At 35.9% G+C, this 21,665-nt stretch overlaps 1 protein-coding gene across 18 annotated transcripts in view; it reads right to left on the bottom strand.

The window, feature by feature from the left end:
• BIRC6 (baculoviral IAP repeat containing 6) overlaps window positions 1-21,665 on the bottom strand; it is a 190,146-nt gene that overhangs the window by 100,781 nt on the left and 67,700 nt on the right. For all 18 annotated transcript variants that reach the window (XR_012673106.1, XR_012673107.1, XM_075146664.1 and 15 more), the window contains 14 exons: window positions 20,591-20,724; window positions 17,925-18,062; window positions 17,052-17,179; window positions 16,318-16,449; window positions 14,122-14,337; window positions 13,827-14,010; window positions 13,277-13,432; window positions 12,795-12,928; window positions 10,993-11,146; window positions 10,103-10,219; window positions 8,962-9,116; window positions 7,646-7,772; window positions 6,667-6,777; window positions 38-171 (listed from right to left, as the gene is read on the bottom strand). Coding sequence is in view for 16 of the 18 variants with exons in the window: in XM_075146664.1 (XP_075002765.1) it covers window positions 38-171; window positions 6,667-6,777; window positions 7,646-7,772; window positions 8,962-9,116; window positions 10,103-10,219; window positions 10,993-11,146; window positions 12,795-12,928; window positions 13,277-13,432; window positions 13,827-14,010; window positions 14,122-14,337; window positions 16,318-16,449; window positions 17,052-17,179; window positions 17,925-18,062; window positions 20,591-20,724 (2,020 nt within the window). In the remaining 2 variants the exon portion in view is untranslated. The remainder of the gene's footprint in view (window positions 1-37; window positions 172-6,666; window positions 6,778-7,645; window positions 7,773-8,961; window positions 9,117-10,102; window positions 10,220-10,992; window positions 11,147-12,794; window positions 12,929-13,276; window positions 13,433-13,826; window positions 14,011-14,121; window positions 14,338-16,317; window positions 16,450-17,051; window positions 17,180-17,924; window positions 18,063-20,590; window positions 20,725-21,665) is intronic.

Here is a 21,665-nt window from a genome sequence, read left to right as displayed (position 1 = left end):
CCTGTTATGAAGAGTTTTTCTCTTAATTGCTAGTTACCTGTGGACTGTGTTGATTTGTTCCATGAGGATTAGTGCCGGAAAGAAATTTCACTAACACATGAATGAGATTTGGATCTGACACCAACAATTGGGCAGTACTTTCCTGAGCTCCAATGGCACTGCTTGGGCCAGCTTAAAAATAAAGACATGAAAATTAAATCTGTAATCTTAAGCATTAATTGTAAATCAAACATTTATACTGCATATCCCTTATACTTATTTCATGATGTGTAAATATTCTCAGCAAAATCAGCTACCAAAAGCTGCTTACTCAGGACTACAATTTTGAGTGTAGAGTTTTCCATTAAGTACAGATATAAACCCCCAAAACTGTTCCATCAGTGTTCCAAGCTTGCTAAGGCAACATTCCTGAAAGTAGAGCTGCATTTTGTAGAGGCAATAAATACAGACACTTTGATTTGTTTCTCTTTGCTAGTCCAATACTTTAATAAGGCTTAAGTGCGTTTGTTGGTTTGTCAGACAGAGACCACATATTCTATTATCCTGTAAATAATGAAGATATTTTTGTCCTTGGCACATTTGGTGACTTCTCATCATTGACTAAAACTGTAGGAGCTTAACAGATAAGAACTTTGAGGACCAGAAGTGGAATTAAAATACACTCTTCAATGATCAAATGAATGAGCTTTATTAAACATGAAGTCTTACACATTCAGTAGTTGTATACTGAATCAATTCAAAACACAACTTCAAGAAAGCATAGCTATCTACTGAATAAAAATACGTAGTCTTATAACATTATACCTATCTAAATGAAGTTACAGGTTATTACATACTGAAGATGTGATCTCTTTCAGACTATCTCATCACATATAAAAGATTAAATCAAGAGGAAATGATGCTCTGGTAGAAGAGTTTGGCTGGCATCCCTTCGCATCCCAAGATAAGATTCTTTATTAGGGAGGCTGTTAAAAGAACCAAATCCTGAACAACTTACTGGTCATTCTGTTTATCAGTGTCTTCATCATTCACAATAATTTCCTTAGACTAAGGAAAGTTAAACTAAAGATCCCAACCAGGAGGGAAATGTCTCCGTCAAAAACAGAATTAAACCCTGACTGCCTCCATCTCAGTTGAAAAGCTTTCAGAACAATGAAATAAAAATAGCATTGGAAAGACACTTGCTACTATGAGAACAAATCCTTAGCGGAAGATGGAAGGAGAAGGTAATTCACAGTAAATCTTCCCCTTATCAAATGCCATTTTATTCTCAAACCATAAACATATTTCTTGCTTTAGATGAATGCAGAAAACTAATGCTGAAAGTATTTCTCGTACAACTATAGAAACAATTTTGCTCTGATTTATCAACATTAGTAGTGGAACAAGTCTGTATGGCTATGACTGATGGAATGGTAATAGCTGGAATTGAATAAAAGCAGCAAAGCATCCCACAGCATTCCAATTCCATTGTATTGTAGACAGTAAGCCTGCTCTAGTTTACATTTGACAGCGCAAAAGATGAAAAGACTAGGTCTTGTCTGGGTGGGGGACAAGTCTGTAAAAAGTACACACACAATTTCACATGTTCTCTGAAAGAAAAACTGAGCATTTCAGAACAACAGAGAAGCCTTCCACTGCAGGATGTGCCTTGGAAACGCCAGTCTGGGTGAGCTGATCAAGTTTATTTTCCCGTGCTGAACCTGCACCTCTGAACATTCACTTGAGTAAAACACGCAATACACTGATCTTTCCTCTAAGAAAACTAGGTATGCAGGTTGCTGGTGGGGTTTTTTTTTTGGTTGGTTGTTTTTGGGGGGTGTTTCTTAGTATATCATGATACAAGTTAAAAATGAAAATGACACTCAGATCACTATGGACACTAACTTGCTAAGCTCATAGCTCTTGCATGTATACTTAGACCTGTTACATTACTGCCTTTTTTTTTTTTTTTTGAAAAAAGTTCCACTTATAAACTATTTTGAAATTTAAGACAAATCACTATCACTAAAATTACATTCAACTGTAGCTGACATAACTAATCAAAATGAGAAGTTAATCTGTGGTTATTCTGATTTTCATAGTTTTCTGTAACTTTTCATTGTTTCAATGTAACTGCATCGTTCAAACTTTGTGTATGACTTCAGTTTTGAGCTAGATGTCACCTGAGTTTGTCCAAAAGTACTGAGTATCCAAATTAATTTAAAAATAAGCGTACAAAGCTCCCAAAATGTTTTTATTTTTATTTGAAAAAGGGACATACTTTTGTGCTTTCCTGCATTCCTGAATGGTACCTTCATAAACAGAAGATATTTCATTTTCTTCAGAGACCTTGAATCACCTATGAAGTCTATAATGATCAGTGTGACAAGCAACACCGCTAGTCAATGTTCTTTTTTTTTTAAAAAAGAAAACAAACCAAAACAAACTCTTCATTGAAACTACAGCTTTTAGAATATGTACGCTTGCATTTTTCTGAACAGGGCACATTTGGGGTGTAGCTTCAGTCATTTAGTTTGCTTTGTGTTTCTTTGAAGGTAACATTATTTAAAAAACTCCAGCCTTTTCCTGCTGTGTTCACCTTCACTTGTTAGGTCTGTACTGTAACTACTTAATTAAATCTGGCTACTTGTGAAGACTTTACATCTTAATACAAGCAGATGTTACATTAGAACTTCACTGGAATTGACAGTCCCAGCCCGTCTCCTCTTGACAAGCAGTAGCCAAGTCCACATGCTAACCCTCAGCTCATTTCCTTCCAGGATTAGAAGGCTCCATAGTTTTTCTACTGTTTCATGATAGGGTTGATGCCGTAACTGAATAAATACATCTCCATTACTTCCTATGTTATTTTATTTTTCTACTCTCTATTTAACAGCTGAAAATATCACTGCAATATAAAACCCCACTTTTTTTCTACATTATATTCATAGTCTGACATGTTTTGTTTGACATTCTAACTCAGATTTCAGGATGCATCTACATTATCTGCTCTGTCAGGTAGTGTTTATGCTCAAAACACTGCTCTCAAACAGTATTTCTGGTGACAACAATAACAGATAAGCAAAAGGGCATGTGAGGAGAGCACGAATAGTTCTTGCTAAAGCAACAGAGGAGCAAATGCACTACGAGAACGATTTGACAGATGACAGTTCTTTATTTTAGAGCAACTGTAGCTCTGAGAAATTTTTCTTAGCCAGGTGTCACTGTAGATTTGCTTCTACCCACCTGCCTTTACATGGCATTAAATAGTTCTAGATGTCACCCATCAAATACTGATTTTAAACACCATCCTTGCAAAATTTGTCCCTGGGTCTTGTAATCAATTAAGGTCTTCGTTCTGAAAATAAATGGCTGGGGGTATTGGGTTTATCCCTGAAAAATATCTTGCACTCCTTAAATAAGAGTTTCTGAAGCACAGAAGTTACACAGCCTGAGCTCTCATTCTGAAGACATTTGTCACCACATAATGGCATAATGAAGTAAGATTTTCTGACCTTGAACTGACCTGTCCTAGAAGAGTGGTTGCTCATGAAATCCCAACATAGGACAGTTCCCAAAAAGAATCTGCCCTATACTCAGGTGGGGGAAAAAAATGCAACTAAAAAGCCTTGATTATTACTGGAGAGATCTGGGGTTTTGGAAAAATAACTGAGAAACACCTTTGAAAATAACATCAAGATGAGATCTCTAGAACCACCTCATTTCTCATGACAAGATCTTCTAATTCATTGATCTCTTCAAGAAATGGTGACCAAAACTGTAATCTTCAGAGTACAATACTTCAGAAGTCAGAAGTGGGTTCAAAAAGACTACCTGTAAAATGCAAATAAGGCAAGACCCTCACCTAGAATGGATGGAAGAATATGAAAAAGCACTGCCTTACCCCCCTCCCCCCCTTTTTTTTTTCCTTTCGTTTCCTTTCCTTTCTTCATTTTAAATGAAAGACTGGGGAAAACAGAATGGCTGCATGCGAACACATATATCAAACGGAAATAATGAATTTCAGCTAAATAAAGCAAACTTAAGACGGAGGTTCTCTGAGAAGGCTTTGAGATCCAATGGTTTAGAAAAATAGCGATAGTGGGATTTTCTCAGTGCTAAAATGCCCACCTGCAGAAAGAGTTTAGTGAATCACCTATGAATGGCTAGACCTCTAAGTTGTTTTTCAGTTTCTGAAACAGCAAATATGATTGTCTAATAAGGATTATGTCAAGATGAGATGCCTTCTTGCTTATTTAAAAGGCTTATTGCATCTAAAGAGGTTTATTATACCTGAAATCATCTGAATAAAATATTTTTGGTGGTGGTGGTGATGGTTTTTTCATCAGTGAAGATATTCTGCAAATGAACACATTTGGGGGCTTGTTGTGTTTTGGGTATTAAAAGGAGAAAGAACCTCATTTTACAACCACACATATCTAGCAAGACTAACCTAAATTATTCCCAATGAACTGTAATTGACATCTTAGAGGTTTGGGGGGGGAAAAAAAAACCAAAACAAAACGCTAACCATAAGCTGTCAATACAGTGAAGATACATGAACAATTTGTACTTTGTAGCTTAAAACATCACAGAATTAAAGAGGATACAAGAGAACAAGAGAAACTTGACTCCAGAGAAAGCTGACATATCACTTACGTTTCACCAGTCTCAGGAACAACTTCTCTTTAAATTGTTTGCTCTCTATTGGCTGTATATATTTTAAAAAAACCAAACCCCTATCTCTTCTGGAAAGCATGATCTTGAAAATTCTAAGTTGATGAAAACTCCTGTAAGACACTGTCTGTAATGGCTCAAGAGACTATTATTAGTCCTAGTTCTGGGACTAAAGCACACTGAAACCAAAACTGTTGATTGGAGAAGTGCTCTGATGGATCGCACTTTCAATTGTCAAGAATTGAACAGAGATTATTTCACTTCTTAAATGTGACAATTCAGTGCCATTGAGACACAATATTATCTTGAATTATTAGCTGTGGAGGAATCCTGGCACAGAAGCTATTTGATGGGTGCTTAAACTTATTTAGCTCCTGGTTCACTCCCATAGAGAGTATGGGAAAAGGGGCAGTTAAGGGATATTTATCTGTGTTAATCCACACACATGTATAAAGGGAGACACACCTTCAACCCTTTTCTTTACCCTCCAGCAAGCTTGCATCTCCAACCCTTTCCAACTCAACCCCAACCTTGGGCTCACAATCCTATACACACAAAAATCCACAGCCACATTCATATGTTGAAGTGCGCCTGCGATGAGTCGTAGTAGTTGCTTCTGAGCAGCTTTTCATTCACATTGTCACTTACTGATCTCAGGCAGTTGCCTAAGAAACTCCTGCAAACAGACAGCTGCCTGTCTGTCGGCGTCAGAGCACAAACACTGAGCCTCATACCACTTGAAAAAAGATTCATGTATGGTCTCAGTGGTACACACAGCATAACTTTTGGAAATTGCTAGTCTACCAAATTGGAGTGTTGAAAATACACATGCGTGTTAACTGCAGGCACTGTTATCCCACAAATCAGGCCATGTTCTATTCTCAAATACCAAGAATAAGATGGAGGTCTCAGTTTGTGAATATCGATAAGTCTCTTCCATTAGTTTATTCACAGCTCTACTGCTTCACCTAACAGCAAAAATTTCAGCAGATTTTTGTGAGACTGATCTCTAAATAACATCACAGAAAAGGGAGAGAAAGTGAAAACCTGAAGAAAAAAGTGCATCCCAAAGACAATGATATGAAATGGCATACATGAAAAAAAGATTCATAAGCATCTTTGAGGAAAACTAGAGAATAGCTGTGTCATCACAGGATGGCAAATCGCTTCATAGAAGTGTGATCTTCAAGTGGCTCTGGGTTTCTTTCTTCTGTAATTACTGTCTTTAGTCATATGCTTGGAGTGAAAACAGAATTTAGAAGAGCTCTGACTTGGTCTAACATGTACGTTTTAAAAGATTCCGGTCTCCAAGTTCTTACTATTTGATATCTTCTTTAGCCTTGAGGACAGGGCCACCAAAGCATATCTCACGACAGCTGCCCTATCCTATGAGTCATTAAGAAGCTTAATTTCTTCATTTAAAAATTACATCCTTTAATTTCTACCAGTCTTGTGGCAAAATCTCATTCACAAAGGAAGATTATTTCTAGTGTGTTATGGAGCAACATACAGAATGTGAGATAATCTGTGTGCATAGGGAAATGAAATGAAATGAAAGGGCTGAATTTCTTTTTTAATAGATTCAGCCTCTGGGGGCTTATTTTCAGATAGCTTAACATAAGCAATGACTAGTGCCTGCATATTTACGAAAATATTCCTACTGCATAAGAAAAACATGAATCTCTCTCATAGCACTTTAATCTTTCCACTCTGCTACCTCTTCCCACAGTACAAAGCTAATTCCCAAGGATCATTAGCTAGTTCTAAAATTCATTTTTAGAAGAACATTGCCAACCTACTTACAATGCCTTTTTCTTTTATCACTAGGGTTTCAGTTTCTCATGGTACAAACAATTCAAGGAGCCCACTCTTGAAAAGCCTGAAGTTATGGAGAACCAACAAAAGTATTTATATGACACAAGGAAAGTTCTGGTAGTCTTTCGGATGGGAATCAACACTACGTCACTAAAACAGTCAATGTAACAAAAGAAAAACCCCAAAACTTACCATTAAGCTGCATATTTGTCATGAGAGTTAGGCTATGAAGCACAAGGCACCATGTCCGGAGTAAGGTATTAGGATACCATGCCAGAACTGACAGGAAGCTAGATACGGAAGCTGTTAAGAAAAATATGTTTTTCCAAGCTTTAATCTTCAGAGTATCACTATAAATTTCTTATTTTTACTGTAAGGTGCTATATTTATTATTGTTATTAATATTATCATTAATATTATTGTTTGTTGTCTTTACTTTGTTCTGACAACTATTGTTGCAGGAAATTAGGAAAAGAGGCCTCACCAACACTTCACAGGAACTGGCCCACAGAACTTTCTACAACGCCCAGACCCTGCCATCTCAGAGAACACGATGCAAAGAAACTGGTTTCAAAATGCTCTCATGGAAGTCAGCATAACAGGTTCATTATAGCAGGCATTAATGTTTTGGACTATCACAAGATACCACAGATTTTCTAAACTATACAATATAACATACTATAGAAAAAAAAATCATTCGACATGTCTGTATTAGATGAGTAGTCTAATGCCAAAAAATAATAGGGCTTCCTTCCTCCGCCAACCCCTTTGATAATAAAGAAATCAATAAGATGGTATACAAGGAGAAGAAATTTGTCAGAGAAGTGCATACAGGTGCACAGTTCACCTTAGACTAAGAAGTGTATTTTAAAAAGTCCTCTTGGGAGTAATGATGAGTTAAGAACCACAAATTTTACAATTTAATTGCTGAGGAGATTAGACAAATTCAAGGAATCATCTCTCAGTTACATACTAGCTATACATTTTTCATGTTAAGAAGATAATGAGCCCAAGAGCTCTTTAGTAAGAACACAGAAATTATCCCAACACTGATCTTATCAAGAATACTTATTGTAATACTTTATGTTTATTAGCAATAATTGAGTACTTAAAAAAAAAATCTTATCTTACACTTCCGGAAAAATAATTTCCCATATTTAATGTATTTTACCTTGGTTCAAGGAAATGACAGGTATTCGGTTAGCGTTATAAAGGAAAATATCAGCGCCACTATCTTTACTTCCAGAGGAGCTGGAATTCAGGCTTAATGTGAGCCATAACTGTAAAAGGGATTCAAGCTGAAAAAAAGGGAAAAAACCCACTATCAGACCAAATGCAAGTGCTTTTCCAGAACTCCAGTGCATAAAAGGTTATCTGTTTTGATTTTAAAAGTCTTACTACATTCTCAGGTGCTACTGTTTCACTGATAACACACACACTCTCTCTCTCCTTTACTGGATTTGAAGATTCTGATAACCATAATATTCAAGGCAAATTCAGCATAACTAGCAAATGCTTCTGCTATGGTTTTGTAATTGATTTTTTCTAACAGTTAAGTTTCTCTTAATAAGTTTCTTCAAACTTATGTTAAAAAAACGCAGCTTTACACACTGCTCAGAAATGTCAACCTTACACTTGTAACACTGGTTTGCATTTAAGCTTTTGGAATGTCTCAATATAGTCAAGTGATGTTTACCAGTCAACCAAAATTATTCAAAAGGCCAATTTAATTACTGGGAAACCTCCTTTACTATCAGAGAGACACTGATGCTCACTCTGAAGAACTCCCTTGAGGAAAATAACTATTTAGATATTCTGGGGAAGTATCAAGGTCCTTTACACCACAAACTGTATTTTGTATGAGATATTTGAAGAACGATTGAGGGATGCCGCCAGCCATCCAATTAAAATATAAACAGGCAGGCAGGCAGCTAATCACTCGTGTATAGCACACATGGCATTCCTTTGTACGTATCAAGAAAAGCGTTACTAAACCAATGACTTTTCAAAAAGCACACTTTTAATTTTAACATTTAGGTTCATTGGATAATTCAGGTCAGAAGGGACCTCTGGAGGTTATCCAATCCAATCTTCTGCTCAAAAAAGGGCCAAAGAAGATGTCAGACTGGGTTGCTCGGGGGTTTATCCAGCTGGGTTTTGCAAACCCCTACAGATGGAGACTGCACGCTTAGTGACACTCTTTATTAATAAGCTAACAATTATCTTTCAGTGAATCTATGAACTTGTTTTTAAATATGAAAATGTATACCCACTTTTTCACTGTAACAAGAAATGTCCTATTTGATAAAAGCTTTCAGCAGCTTGTCTATTACGTTATTGGTACTGTTGTCCATGACAGCTTCATAAGCAATAAAGTACATAACATAACAGGTTACTTCCATCCTAAGTAGCAAGAAGTATAAGAAAACAACTTCCAAATTTAGAGAGAAATACTATCAAAACATTTCAAAGTTCATAATTCTATACCTGAACATGGTGGACTTGTAGCATGGAAAAGAGTTTGTTGAAGCATGCACTCAGCATAGGTATAGATGACAACTGTACAATCAACTGGGCGTTTTGGTTAGCAGCATGTAATCCTCTTAGTAATGAATCATCTGTTCCGCTAGGAGACTGGGTTACTAAAAAATAAAACAGGAAGTACCATCTCCCAATGAATTATTTTTTAAAAGTTGCTAAAAGTAATTTCATATTTATTTCCTTGCATTTTATACTTAAGGGAAAGACACTTATTTTATAATTTTCAATGTAGTGTTCAGCTGAGTTGGACTACTGACTACCATACTGTGAAAGGCATACTTGAATATCAGACATCTCCGTTTTCACAAAAACTGTTCAGAAAGTGAGTCCACACAAATACATTTTCATAGTTCTTGCTAAACACGTATTATAGGAGTGTCCTGATAACACAATGGTAAGACAAACAATTGGAACATCTCTTTCATGCATTATGGTAAAACTATTGCAGTCAATAATAAACTTCCAGAGAATAAAGGCTGAGGATGTCACTACACCTACTCCATCATCAGATATTCAACTAATGACTACATGCATATTAAGCTATCTGGAGAGCTACAAAGAAGCACATCTTAACAAGATGGGCAGTGCAACTCACTGAAAATACGTTCAAAAGTAAATTGGCATCATGAGTGTTTTTATAACATAAAGCTTACTGAACAGCTGAGTTCAAAATTGTATTCAAGTATTTTCACTTTCATCACTGAATAGGTGAAACTGTCAAGTGCAAAGCAGCTTTCATACTGCTGAAATTTCACAATGAATGCAAGAATGAAGCTTCACAAAAACAGGAAACTTAATGTTCACTTGCACCTAGATCGGGAAATTAAAACAATTCCTCCATTGCAGTATAATGTATTGTAAAAGAAATCCTGCGTATTTGACTAGTTTCACAAAATGTCTTAAATATACGTATGCACATAATTCAAAAATCTGAATAAAGAAGTATCTCTAAAGCTTGGCCTAACAAGAAAATTCAAGTGAAATGTAACTTTTTCTAAGCTGCTAAGTGACTGCAGAAAAAATTAGTACAAATTTCAAAGCACCATGGTCATTATGTGAAGAGAATGATTTGACAATATGTAGTTACATGTAGGAGACGTGTTTGTTAATGCTTGTAGAATGGAATCAGCCTCCAGGGTGGACATCATTTTCAGCATCAGCTCAGCCTGCTGTTCAAGTCCAACTTCTAGACGTGCATCTAAAGCTAAACAAGGCAACAAACAGGGTAAAACTGAATTATATCAAAGACACATATAATTAGTTACTCTAACTTCCTGTGCAAGCAATATAGATATACAGTAAGCATTAAACTGAAAAAAACCTCAGTATCACTAACAGGAAGATTCATTTTTATATATGATGGAAGCAGAACGTAGAAACTTATACTCTGAACTGAACATAAGATTCTTATAGACGTGAAATACATAATTAATAAAATACTAAATTTCTGTGAAACACACACAGATTTCTTTTCACAGTCACTTCAATATCACACATGACTAAATCTGTATATGTTTAAGCCTGTTTTTCCTAAGGTAATAGCTCTCAAACAACGACCAAAAAGCTGTTTTTCCCCAGTGTGGCACGGGAAAGATCTATCACCCCAGTTCAGTAGTACTCCTCCCAACTAAACAAGTGTGCCACCTTGTTCCTTAGAGTACAGCCAACTATCCAACATATCAGCCAACTAGAAAAGAGCTTCCAAAATTTCCTGAGAAAACAGGAATGATTTAAAACTGCCTATAAGTCTGTGTTCAAAAACATTAGAAAATAAGATTTTCTGCTATGTTAGGCTGTTTTAAATATAAACTTCACATAATAGTCTCTCAGTTACCACAGAAAAATTGTGGCATATAGAAAATTTAATTCTTTCCACCTAATGCAAGTAGAGATTGTTAACATAATTTGATATGCAAAAGCGTCAAATACAGTACCACAGAAAAGAGACCCTGAACAAAACTTTAGTTCATTGCTTACCTTGAGAGACTGATACGCTCACAGTTTGTGATCCATTTTTCTCTGTAGCTACCGGTGGTTTTGCAACAGGAATTCCAACGCCTCCAATGTAAGGATTGTAATTGTAGGTGCCATAATCAGCACCCCAGTAATCGTACCAGGTGCTGCTTATAGGCTTAAAAAACAAACAAAACAAGAAAAAAAAAATCAGCAGCTCTTTAGACTGCCCAAGTACAAGAATAAAATTTGTAATGACTAACAACAAACGTTGAAGTTACAAAAAATTAAAACCAGAAGACTGGATCCAATAGCTTTAGAAAATTTTGTTTCAATTTTTATTGCAGTATAAGCTACTGAATCCTTAGTGATTGTCAGAATCCAGCAATGTAGTTAGTTGCCTCAAAGATTCAAGAAGCCAATTTGAAAATGTTATCCTCAGTTTTTATTCACACAGTTGTACCATATAGTAAATTTTGAAGTGGAGTATCACACGGATATTTTGAGAAGTTATTTATCAAGACAGAATACCATATTATTAACTGTACTATTAAAGTACCTTGAAGCCTCAGTGAGGCCCAGGGATTATTTGTGCTGGGCTCTGCAAAAGAAAGAGTTGAATAATCTCTACTCAAGTGTCATAACTTAAGACACTAAGAAAGCATATGGATGACAAGAAAAAAAAAAGTAATGTAAGACTGTATGAAGGCAATTTGTGTATGCCTGTCTTTTTAATGGCAAGATCCAGTATCAACTGCCATTTTACAGATACAGAAGCAAATTTTAAGAAGGATTAAGAATGAAGAAGTGTTTTTCTGGCTGTTTTTTAGAGGACATCCAATCAGGCAATAAGGTCATGAAGGTACCTGTGGATGAAGTGGACTAAGGAGTACTGCCACATGAAATGATAGGAGAATAAAGGAGGAGGGAAACATCAGTAACACAAAAATTAAGCAGTAAGTGGAATTATTTAAAGAAAAAAACTTTACATGATAGGTAATCAGTGGAAGGACATATGAGGGAATATAGAAAAAAAAGAAAATTTAGTGTTGTCTGAGCAACTGGTGAGAAAGATAATTCAGGTTAATTTAAATGAGGCTGACGGTTTAAGTCAATAGTGAGAGAACTGGGAAAACTTCAAATGAGAGCATCATCCTTACGGACAGAGAAAAGAGACTCAACATTTTATTATGAACAATTGTGTTTCTTTACAACCAAAATATTTTTGTTTTTTACTATACCTTGACAATATACTATTACATCTAAATGTAATTTTACTACCTCTGATATGTTAGGCTTCCATTTTAAGTATGAAAGCATTTAATAATTTTCTTGTTCCACAGTGAAATAAATTTTGAAGTTAGTTGCTTCTCTTCACAGTCTGGAGCTGATCTGAGCACTAGCTACTGCTGACTTTTTTTTTTTCTTAAAAAACACAATACTAGCACTATTAATTCTTAAGATCAATTGCAGAAGCAAATGGCACTCTATTCTCAGTAAAAAAGGACAAGACTAGATCTTATTTTTCTTCTATATTATGGTTTTGTTGTCTTTAACATGTGCTAAAGTATGAGCAAACTCAGAACCTCTTGTTTATACAGATATCTTCATGCAAAAGCAAAATATTTTTTGGTCAACTGAGATATGAATACATATGAGACGGGAACACAATCTTTACATTTTTTCCTGTCACTCTACGTTAAAACTTTATAAAAAGTTAAAAGCACATCTAAGACATCGAATACCACTAATGAAGAAGTGTAAGAGAGAAAGGATTTTACTATTTCACATGTAAAGGTTATCCTGAAAACTCAGGTGTGTCATACCTTGAAGACTTTGGCTGCAAGGGGATCTTTTTCCAAATCAATATCCAAAGGATCAATATCAACTTCCATCAAGTCTTGCAGTAATTCAAGGTCAATGTCCTTATCTTTTTCCAAAGATGACAGAGGTGGAGCACCTTTGAATGATTAAAAGAGTATTAATATTACCAAGTACAAATTATAAAACATCGATATATCATACACTTAATGGATAACTTTAAGGCTTTTAATATTACAGCTCTTAGTGGAAAAAGTTAATGAATGCAATCAAGTTGCCTTTTTTAAATAAACGGAAAAATAATAATTTTTTACTGATCAGATGTAAAACTAAGTTGAAGAATTGCTCATATTCTGCCTATATTTTCAGAAACTAATTATTCTATCACCAAAAATCTTTTACTGATATTTTGATAGATGAGTAACAGCAAAAGTTATTTTACTTTTTTCAGTATACATATATACGTCAAGATTATGTCATAATTTACCTGTGATATCATGTGTCAAAGGTTCATCTATTGTTTCCACTAACTGAACTGTGGACTGCTGGAGAGAATCATCAGAATCCCCAGCCGAAGCTCCAGCATCTTCTCCCAAAGCACTTTCTTCCATAGCTTCAGTTGCTATAGGTGCCAACAACTCTCCTACGTATTACAGATTAAGCAGACAACTCCATTTCAAGCTTTATTCCAGTTACAAGTTAACATCCCAGTGTCTAGGCCAACTGTCTGTTTTTCTTCGTCTAACTCTAAATTCTCTAAGGGCTACTTCTTCAAGGCGAGGAGTTCTGAATAATTTTCAAATAATCAAGGTCATATAAACATTAACTTTTCAATACACACGTCAGTAATTCAGGATTGACTGTAATTGCAATTTTAAATTGCGTTTTTTATACAATAATCTCAATTTTATGATTTTTTTTTAACTATCTTAATAGTGTCAGCAGATTCTAACATAATAATAAAAAACCCTAAAACATTGAAGGAAGAAAGTTTCAAGTGTCGCATGCATCCTGAAAAATATGAACTTAAAACAAACCTGCTAGTATATCCTGCAGCATACAAGTCAGAGAATACTGAGCCCATGCTCCTCCCCAAGAGATATCTCCTCTGTTAAAGTCAGTTCCAACGAGAAGCAGCAATAATCTTTCCAACTGAGTCTCATTTACAATCTCACATAAATGAATTGTTGGTCTTGTAGCATTTGCAATTCTAGCAAGAACCTACAAAAAAAAAAAAAAGAAATACATCAAGCCAGCAAAAAGCAGTAATAGAAAACTAATTTAATGTGGTCTCCATTGCAACTACAGACCGATGTTCCATATTATGTTTACCTTACAAACAAATAGCAGTAAATCTGCATGACAAGTGAAGTCCATGGATAAGAGAAAGAGTGCCAGTTTCTGCACTACAGAAATACAACGTTCATGTGCCAGTGTAAATGGAAGTGGTTCAAATTCTGGAGTTTCCTTTGTTGTTGACACTTCTGTATCTAAAGTAGAACGAGGCCATTCTGCAGTCCGACGTAAGCGTATTAAGTCCTTGAAGTGCTGCAGAAATTAAATTTGAAACAACAGTTACATTTTAAAACTAACCTCTAAATCTTTTCCCAGTGAAAATCTGAGGCAGCAATAACAGTAACTGTAAAACTTGGGGGCGAGGGGGGGAGGGGGCAGGGCACGAAAGAGGGTCTAAGAATATATCAGAATCTGGAATGGAATTAAGGCTTTATTGGCAGAAATTTGTTTTGGCAGCATGTTATCTCAGGTGACAGACTCATAACCAAATTATCCAGTTCCGCACAAGTGCCAGTTAAGCCTTTATGTTTGCCATAAAACATACTGAGAATATGTATTTTAGAAGTTTCTTTCATATTTCCACACTTGCATGTAAAGCTATGGTTATTATGAAGCAAACTGCATATAAAAATAGCTAATATGGAAATTTACCCTTAAAAGAATGCTAACTTCTCAGTTCTTCACATTAGATAAATCATGAATAATTTCTAACTCTCTTAATACTTCCAGGGTCAAAGTGTCCATGAGCCACCATAAATTGAACTAGTCTGACACTTGATCAGGGCTCTAAACTACAACCTTTTTGATAGAGGGTCTACAAATTCAATGGAGGAAAGAAGGTGCTTTTATTAATCCTCCCATCCACCAAGGGCACACATTTAGCAGCTCAGTTCATTGTATCAGCTACACAAGCAGTCTAAAATTAGATAACACAAACGCCTCTTATAATCTCACTTAAGTAGTAGTTACTGAAGTAGACCAGAGAAAGAACTATTTACTAACACAAAGGTTTCAGCTTTCTCCTAAATGCAATATGTTTTAAACTACTCACAGCTTGTCATAACTGAAAGTGATTAGTAGGCGAAGTAGTAAAAACTGCATGAAATGCAACTATCAGGTTTACAGTAATATCATAACTAGATGTTAAGATACTGCAAGGGGAAAACTTTATTTCAACGTGCTTTTTGATGCAACATGGCTGCTACAAAATGAAACTTAAATAGCTGGGCAGCATATTTCAACCAGTGACTCATTTAAAGATGTGTAAAGGGGGCCACCAGTAGAGTAGCCCCCCTGATATAACCTGCTGGAATAAAGCAGAAGATAGTGCAGGAAAGAACAGCTCATGACAAGCAGAGTTAGTGAAAACTTAGGGCTTTATTTTTATGCCGCTGTTTAAATTTTGGGGGTTTTTTTGTTTGGTGTCCCCCCCCCCCCAAATTACTGGAAGTTGTTGTAAGATTTCCCTTTAGATTGCCTTTAAGGTCCAACATTCTATAATCTCTTTCCACAGGCCTACTTTCAGTCATCCTAACAGACATTAGTCTTCTGGAACTAGAAAGTAAATATTTAAAGAGATACCTAAGTTTGGTAGCTAGAAAGATGTACAAATTTTTTTATGTTCCCTGCAAAGTCCATGTTGCCATCTCCAGAAATCCCTAAGTTTCAGCACCTCATCTCACAATCAAAATAAGTCTTTAACTACCACATCCACTCTCTGTATGTGGGGCTTACTGCAAGATGCCACAACTCAGGTGAAAAGTACTTTTAGGAAGCTAAGAAGCTTCTGAGAAAGCTCAGAAAACATTCCCAAAAGTCGTATTTATTAGTTCTGGGAGACAGTCATTGGCATGATTATTTTCCAATTACTCAACCAGGAGAGCATCCAGAAGACTATTATGCATAAAGGTTAGCCGTATAAAATATTATTTTACATTTCTTTTGGTGTATGCTATCCAAAGTTTAAAGATATGACTGGCATTCCCAAAGCTACAAGATTATTAGTGATTTTGGTCATGACTACCTAAAAAACCCCTGTAGAAGGATAAACTATTTTTCACAGTGCAAGAAATTTCCAGATGGCTGCTGTTTTCAGCATCAGAATATACTTGATAGCAGCCATGATGAAACAACTTTTTAAAATAAGGTCAATGTAGGACAAAAATGACTTTGCAGGAACAGGTCTTTTCACACAAAGGACAAGAAGTCAGTTACAGTTTCAGAGCATCATACCTTTGAAGTAGCCTGCTTTAGTTTTGCCTGTTCTACTAAAAGTTTGTATGATGATCCTTTGTTGCTTTGTATTTTCTCTTTTTCCATCTGTTCCACCAAAGCCTTCTGTTTTGCTTTTAATAAGTTAAGTTGCTAAAAGAAAATGTTAATAGGAAAAAATGAAAATTTAAGCAATAAGATGTTAAAAGGATCAGTATGTTCATATGATAGTAATCTTCAGTTCAAATTGTAACTCGCTCTTTTAAAATACAGTTTATATACAATTAACTAAGACACCATAAGGGGCTACTAGCAGACCCAGAACAGATGAAGTTTAAGAAGAAACAGTATTTTTAAAGGAGCTCAAGACATACATGCCCAGGGCCATAAAACCTGCATGGTTGCATTTAGAAATGAAAATTTTGTGTCTTAAGAATTACCAACTTTTAAATCACATCTTAGGTGCTTGCACTCACGTGTACCCAGGTTTATCTAGAAAGTAAATTATATTTATTGTCCAATATGGGCCACAGAGCGCAACAGTACACTCCAACATCTGTTCTTCCAGCAGATCCCATGCCCCACAGTTTGAGACGAATGTCAAAGAAGTTAGGCAGCCTTTAGCTACAGAACCAGACCTATGCAAAAGCAAGGCTGAATGAGTCCCAAGGCCAAAGCTGTTCTTTCAAGAAATGAGATGTACTATAAATGAGATATACTCCTGTGAAAATAGCCACTACCGTGCTGGAAGTCACCTGTTTATGATGCACAAGCTGTTTTCTGATCTTTCGGGAATACAGTCTATCTAGGCTACTGTTGCCTTTAGTAGATCTGCTCAGACTCTGAGTGTGAAGGCTATTATTTATAAAACTCCACTGGTTTCCTAATGGAAATAGAAAAAAAGGAGATATTAGTCCATCTTATTAAACCTCACTTAACTCCAGAGAAAAGCATTTACATTGTAGCAATGGTTAGCATCTCCATACACTAAATACCAAAGAAACAAGCAAAATCTAACTCTCTTAGTGTTATGCAACTATCACCACTGATGGTAATATTTCTGTGTAATTTTAAAATGCAGTGGTACCATCTTGTTTTCATTATTTTTAAAACGTATAAGGAGGTAAGCAAGACTGTCCTAATTAAAAATACCTGAACAGCTTTCGTAACACAAAAGCTTTACAGTTTTAATTTTTAGAAAAGATGTTCAAAGAAAACCATAGCTAATCCACCTAAATAATAATAAAAATAAACAGATAAAAAATGCATTTAAAAATACCGGTTACAAATACCAAAGCAGTTATGAAGTCATACTGTTGCCCTTTCTCACAATACAAACTATCTCAACGTGGAGTACTCTCAATTGCCAGGTCCTGGAGACACAGGATAATATACAAACATTTTACAAACTAAAATCAATCCTGTATTTTTCACTTCAAAAAATGAAAGAGGTCATATTTCTAAGGAGAAGGGGATGTAAAGAAGCAGACAATAGTGAAAATAAAATGATTACAATATCTGTTTTTAAAACCTCATTTTTCAAGTGAATTGAAAATACATTTTAAGTATTTGAACAGCTTCCAAACCAATACCCACAGAAGCAAGTTTTGATAATAAGTGTTACATACCTGTCAAAAATCGTTCCCTCTCTTTTCCATTCAGAGGTTTCTTGGCTGTGGCTGCTTCATCTTCAACAGTAGCTACGTAATCCAGTAGCCTGGACACCAGCATTACAACCCAGCTGATCATGGGAATGTCTAAAACTCCTTCAAAATAAATAGATTTGAGTGCCTTAATAAAGTTTTGAAGCCATAACAAACTAGTTTTAAAGAAATCATAAAAAGCATTAGATGGCTCACATCACTAGGCCACAAAGATTCCACTCCCTTTTTTTTCAAAATGAGGATAAGAGCCTGAGCACTCATAACCAAGGGAAGAAATCAAACATTCAGTATAGAACTCAGGTGCAAGAGAAAATGTCAGTTCTCTTAGTCTGATGAAGTCAGAAGTCAAAAGCTTCACCTCTACTGTTAAAGCTAAAAATGAAGCAGCATTTTTTTAAAAAAAAGTCACAAAGTGTATGTCTAAATTTCCTAAATACCAAATGCAGAATGACAGCTGCTTGCATTAACTAGATGTCTCAAATTCCATAGTGTGAAATTCCTCCATCAACTAGGGCTCCAACAAGACAGTTTTAACCGTGCACCCAAATACCTTCATTTTTACTCCTTTGCTGGTATATTTTCACGTAGCCATTTGAATAAGATGCAGGAAAACCAAGACTGAGTTCAGACTAGATGAACCATGCTGGTGGCACTAATGACTGGCTATTGCCTGTTTCAGTCTCACACATCGAATGCGTGAGAAAAAACATATCTTGCACATCATGCAAGAAAAATCTTTGTGTACATGAGCAAATCTAAATGAACAGTTCTCAAGTGAACTCATGAGTGCTCAATAAAGACCAGAAATCTACAATTAATGACCACTTAATCACAGTCATTATGCAAATGGCATACTTTTACGTAATATCAATACAGCAAAGTCATTAGTACTAGAGGTTACAGCACATTTTCCTATCTGTGCACTGTGCTGGGTCACATTTAACCACACTACGCTTTTCATGCACTGACCTCAAAAAAGCTTTAATTAACTCAAACTGTTATTAATTCCAGATCAAACAAGGAAACTAAGGCACAGAAATTACTTGTCCGAAATCACATGTAGCTGCTGGCAGCCCAAGCAATAGGATGCAGGCTCTGACTTTTAACTCCAGTTTCCTGTCCACACTGGCAGAAAGCAGCCCACCCCAAGTAGGCAGAGGAACAGGAGGCCTCCCCATAACAGGACCTGAACAGGAACTGCAGACTAAATTGCAAGAATAGAAATGAGCAGCACTGGAGACTGCTACACACCTTTTCGGTTGGCAGAATAAAAAGAAAGGAGCCTGCTGCAGAGTGAAGTATATACCTTTTCATACTTCTGTTTAAACAAATGCATTTCTCTCCCTTTTATCTCTTAAAAAAATCAGAAATTTCAGCTTCTCTCCCTCCCTCGAAGTGTCTTTTGCTTATTCCTTTTTTTCCCCCTCTGCCTCAAAGTTTACAACTTCTCTCTACCCACAACACTCACCTCTTGCTCTAATTGTGCTTTGTTTTCTGTCTTTTTCCCCAGTAAGTTTTCACCCCTTTGACCCTTAGTTATGTGTGATAGTTCTCAAATAGGAATTTCTTCTGCCATACCTGATGCTTCCACCACACATAATAATGCCCTAGTACTCACCTGTACTGTCCAGGAGGAAGGAAGCTGGAAGACCAGCAAATAAAGCTCTGAAGTATCAGTTACTTCTGCTTCCTAAAGTCCTCCGTGAGGACAACTAGTAAGGCAAGAGCTATGAAAGGAATTGGCAGCTGTGGGGAGAGTGCAAACAGAGGTAGAGGAGACGTAAGCTTGCGTTTGCCTCAAACTAGTTAGAGACTACAGCAGGATACGGCCACGATAGAGAAAGTACACGGTAGACCAATGGGAAGCAATAGGACAGCTTCTGACACCAGCTGTAGGCTTGTTTACATCAGGAGACAAGGTAAAAAGTAAGGACAGAGTCTCAGCTGGCATTTATCAACTTCACAACACTACGAGTTTTAAACAACATATCTTCTACCAATACTCTGCTACATGTACGTAACAAATGAAGTAGCCTAGAGTTCGATGTTTTCAAAAGCACGCATTTTCTTCAAACTTAGGGTAGTTAAGAAAACACTCCAAAAAAATCAAGTTTGGAGAATATAATTTCAGTAATTCCTTTTTAGGGCCAAAAAAATGTAAATGTGATTACAAAAAAAACCCATGTAGTTTGCAGAAACCATGCAGATACACCTAACAAACTTGTCTTCATAACCGTGTTTTACCTCAAAAGCTTGAAACTTAGAAAGGATCTCATAAGCAAAAAGGGGCACTTCCTTCCAAAATGTTAAATTCCAAAGTCATTCACTAGCATCACTAGAGCTGTCTACACATCGGATGTTCCCCCCACTTTGTTAAAACTTTAAAGCTTCCTAGCTGAATTAAAAGCAACCAAATAGATTTTGCTCAGGTTTAAACGGGGGAGGAGGAATCTCTTTTAGCATAAGAACAAGAACAAGAAGTTTCAGCACATTTTAAAAGACAACTGTGTTTTGGAAATATAGTAAACAAGCAATTTCTTCTTTTAATACACAAAAAATTGTGAGCTAGTCTCTCAATTTTCTAGCTTATAATGAATATGAAAATACAGTTTCCCAAATTAGAGGGCTACCTTCAGTTCTTCTGTGCACAGGTAAATGAGGTTGCAGTGGTGACAGCAGGTTATCCAGGAGATTAAGTAAACTTTCTAAAACACCACTGTTGCTAAGCGATCTTTGGCCAATGCAAGAAAGCAACATGAAGACCCTAAAAATAAAATTTACATATTTAAGATTTTATTTCTTTTTCAGATCCAGTAATATTCTGAAACACCCCTTACAGAACAATACTCCCCTAGGCTTTCATCTGAGACACAAGCAGATTGCTACAGAAAGCAGTACTGTGGCCCAGCAAGTCAACTGGATTTCTCATTCTATTGTTTTAAGGATAATGCAGTATTTTAGGGTGAACATTTTCTCTTTCACCCTCAAGGGGTCAGCAGAGCATTCCACTTCATACATCTGGTACAAGATCTCATCCGTTTTATTTCCTATTACATATGATATAGTGAATAGCAGGGATAGAGAATTAAATCCATGTATTCTTATATCCTTGAATTAATTCATCTTAAAAAATTACGAAAATATAAATGTTGTTGTCCAAAGAAAGCACAAAGCCACAGAACCGCAAATATGTTTGATTAAAATCAAATGCTAATGTTTAGAATATGAAAAACCTCAACTGATAATCTGAAATAATCAACATATCTAATATTCAGTGCTCAACTCTATGCTTGTTTGCTCTTATCTCAGAGAAATCTTTTGTATTAAATGCTAATAGTGTGCTTTCCAGTCTCAATCCTACTTCCAAATGCATTAGAAGAGCAGCTCTATGATGAGGATGCATTTAAGCCTGATAAAGGAGAAGGCACTTTTTGACACGGGGGAGCAATCCTGCTAGGTATGCAAAGATCTCCAAGTAAGGAAAAATAGCAACTTACTGTGGTGCAAGCACCAAATAGGTGCAATGAATAACTGCAATCAGACATTTATCATTTGCAGTGCTTTTTTGGGACTATTTCTTAAATCAATGGAATAGATGGATAAGTATCCTTCAGTCACATTTTGTCAATTCCAATGTTAAATTATGAACAATGCAATTATTCAAGTCATCCACAGGTAATATATCAATATAGACTTATACCTTAC

This window comes from Calonectris borealis, chromosome 3, assembly GCF_964195595.1.
Source record: "Calonectris borealis chromosome 3, bCalBor7.hap1.2, whole genome shotgun sequence".
NCBI lineage: Eukaryota > Metazoa > Chordata > Aves > Procellariiformes > Procellariidae > Calonectris > Calonectris borealis.
This window is presented reverse-complemented; position numbering and strand designations above follow the sequence as displayed.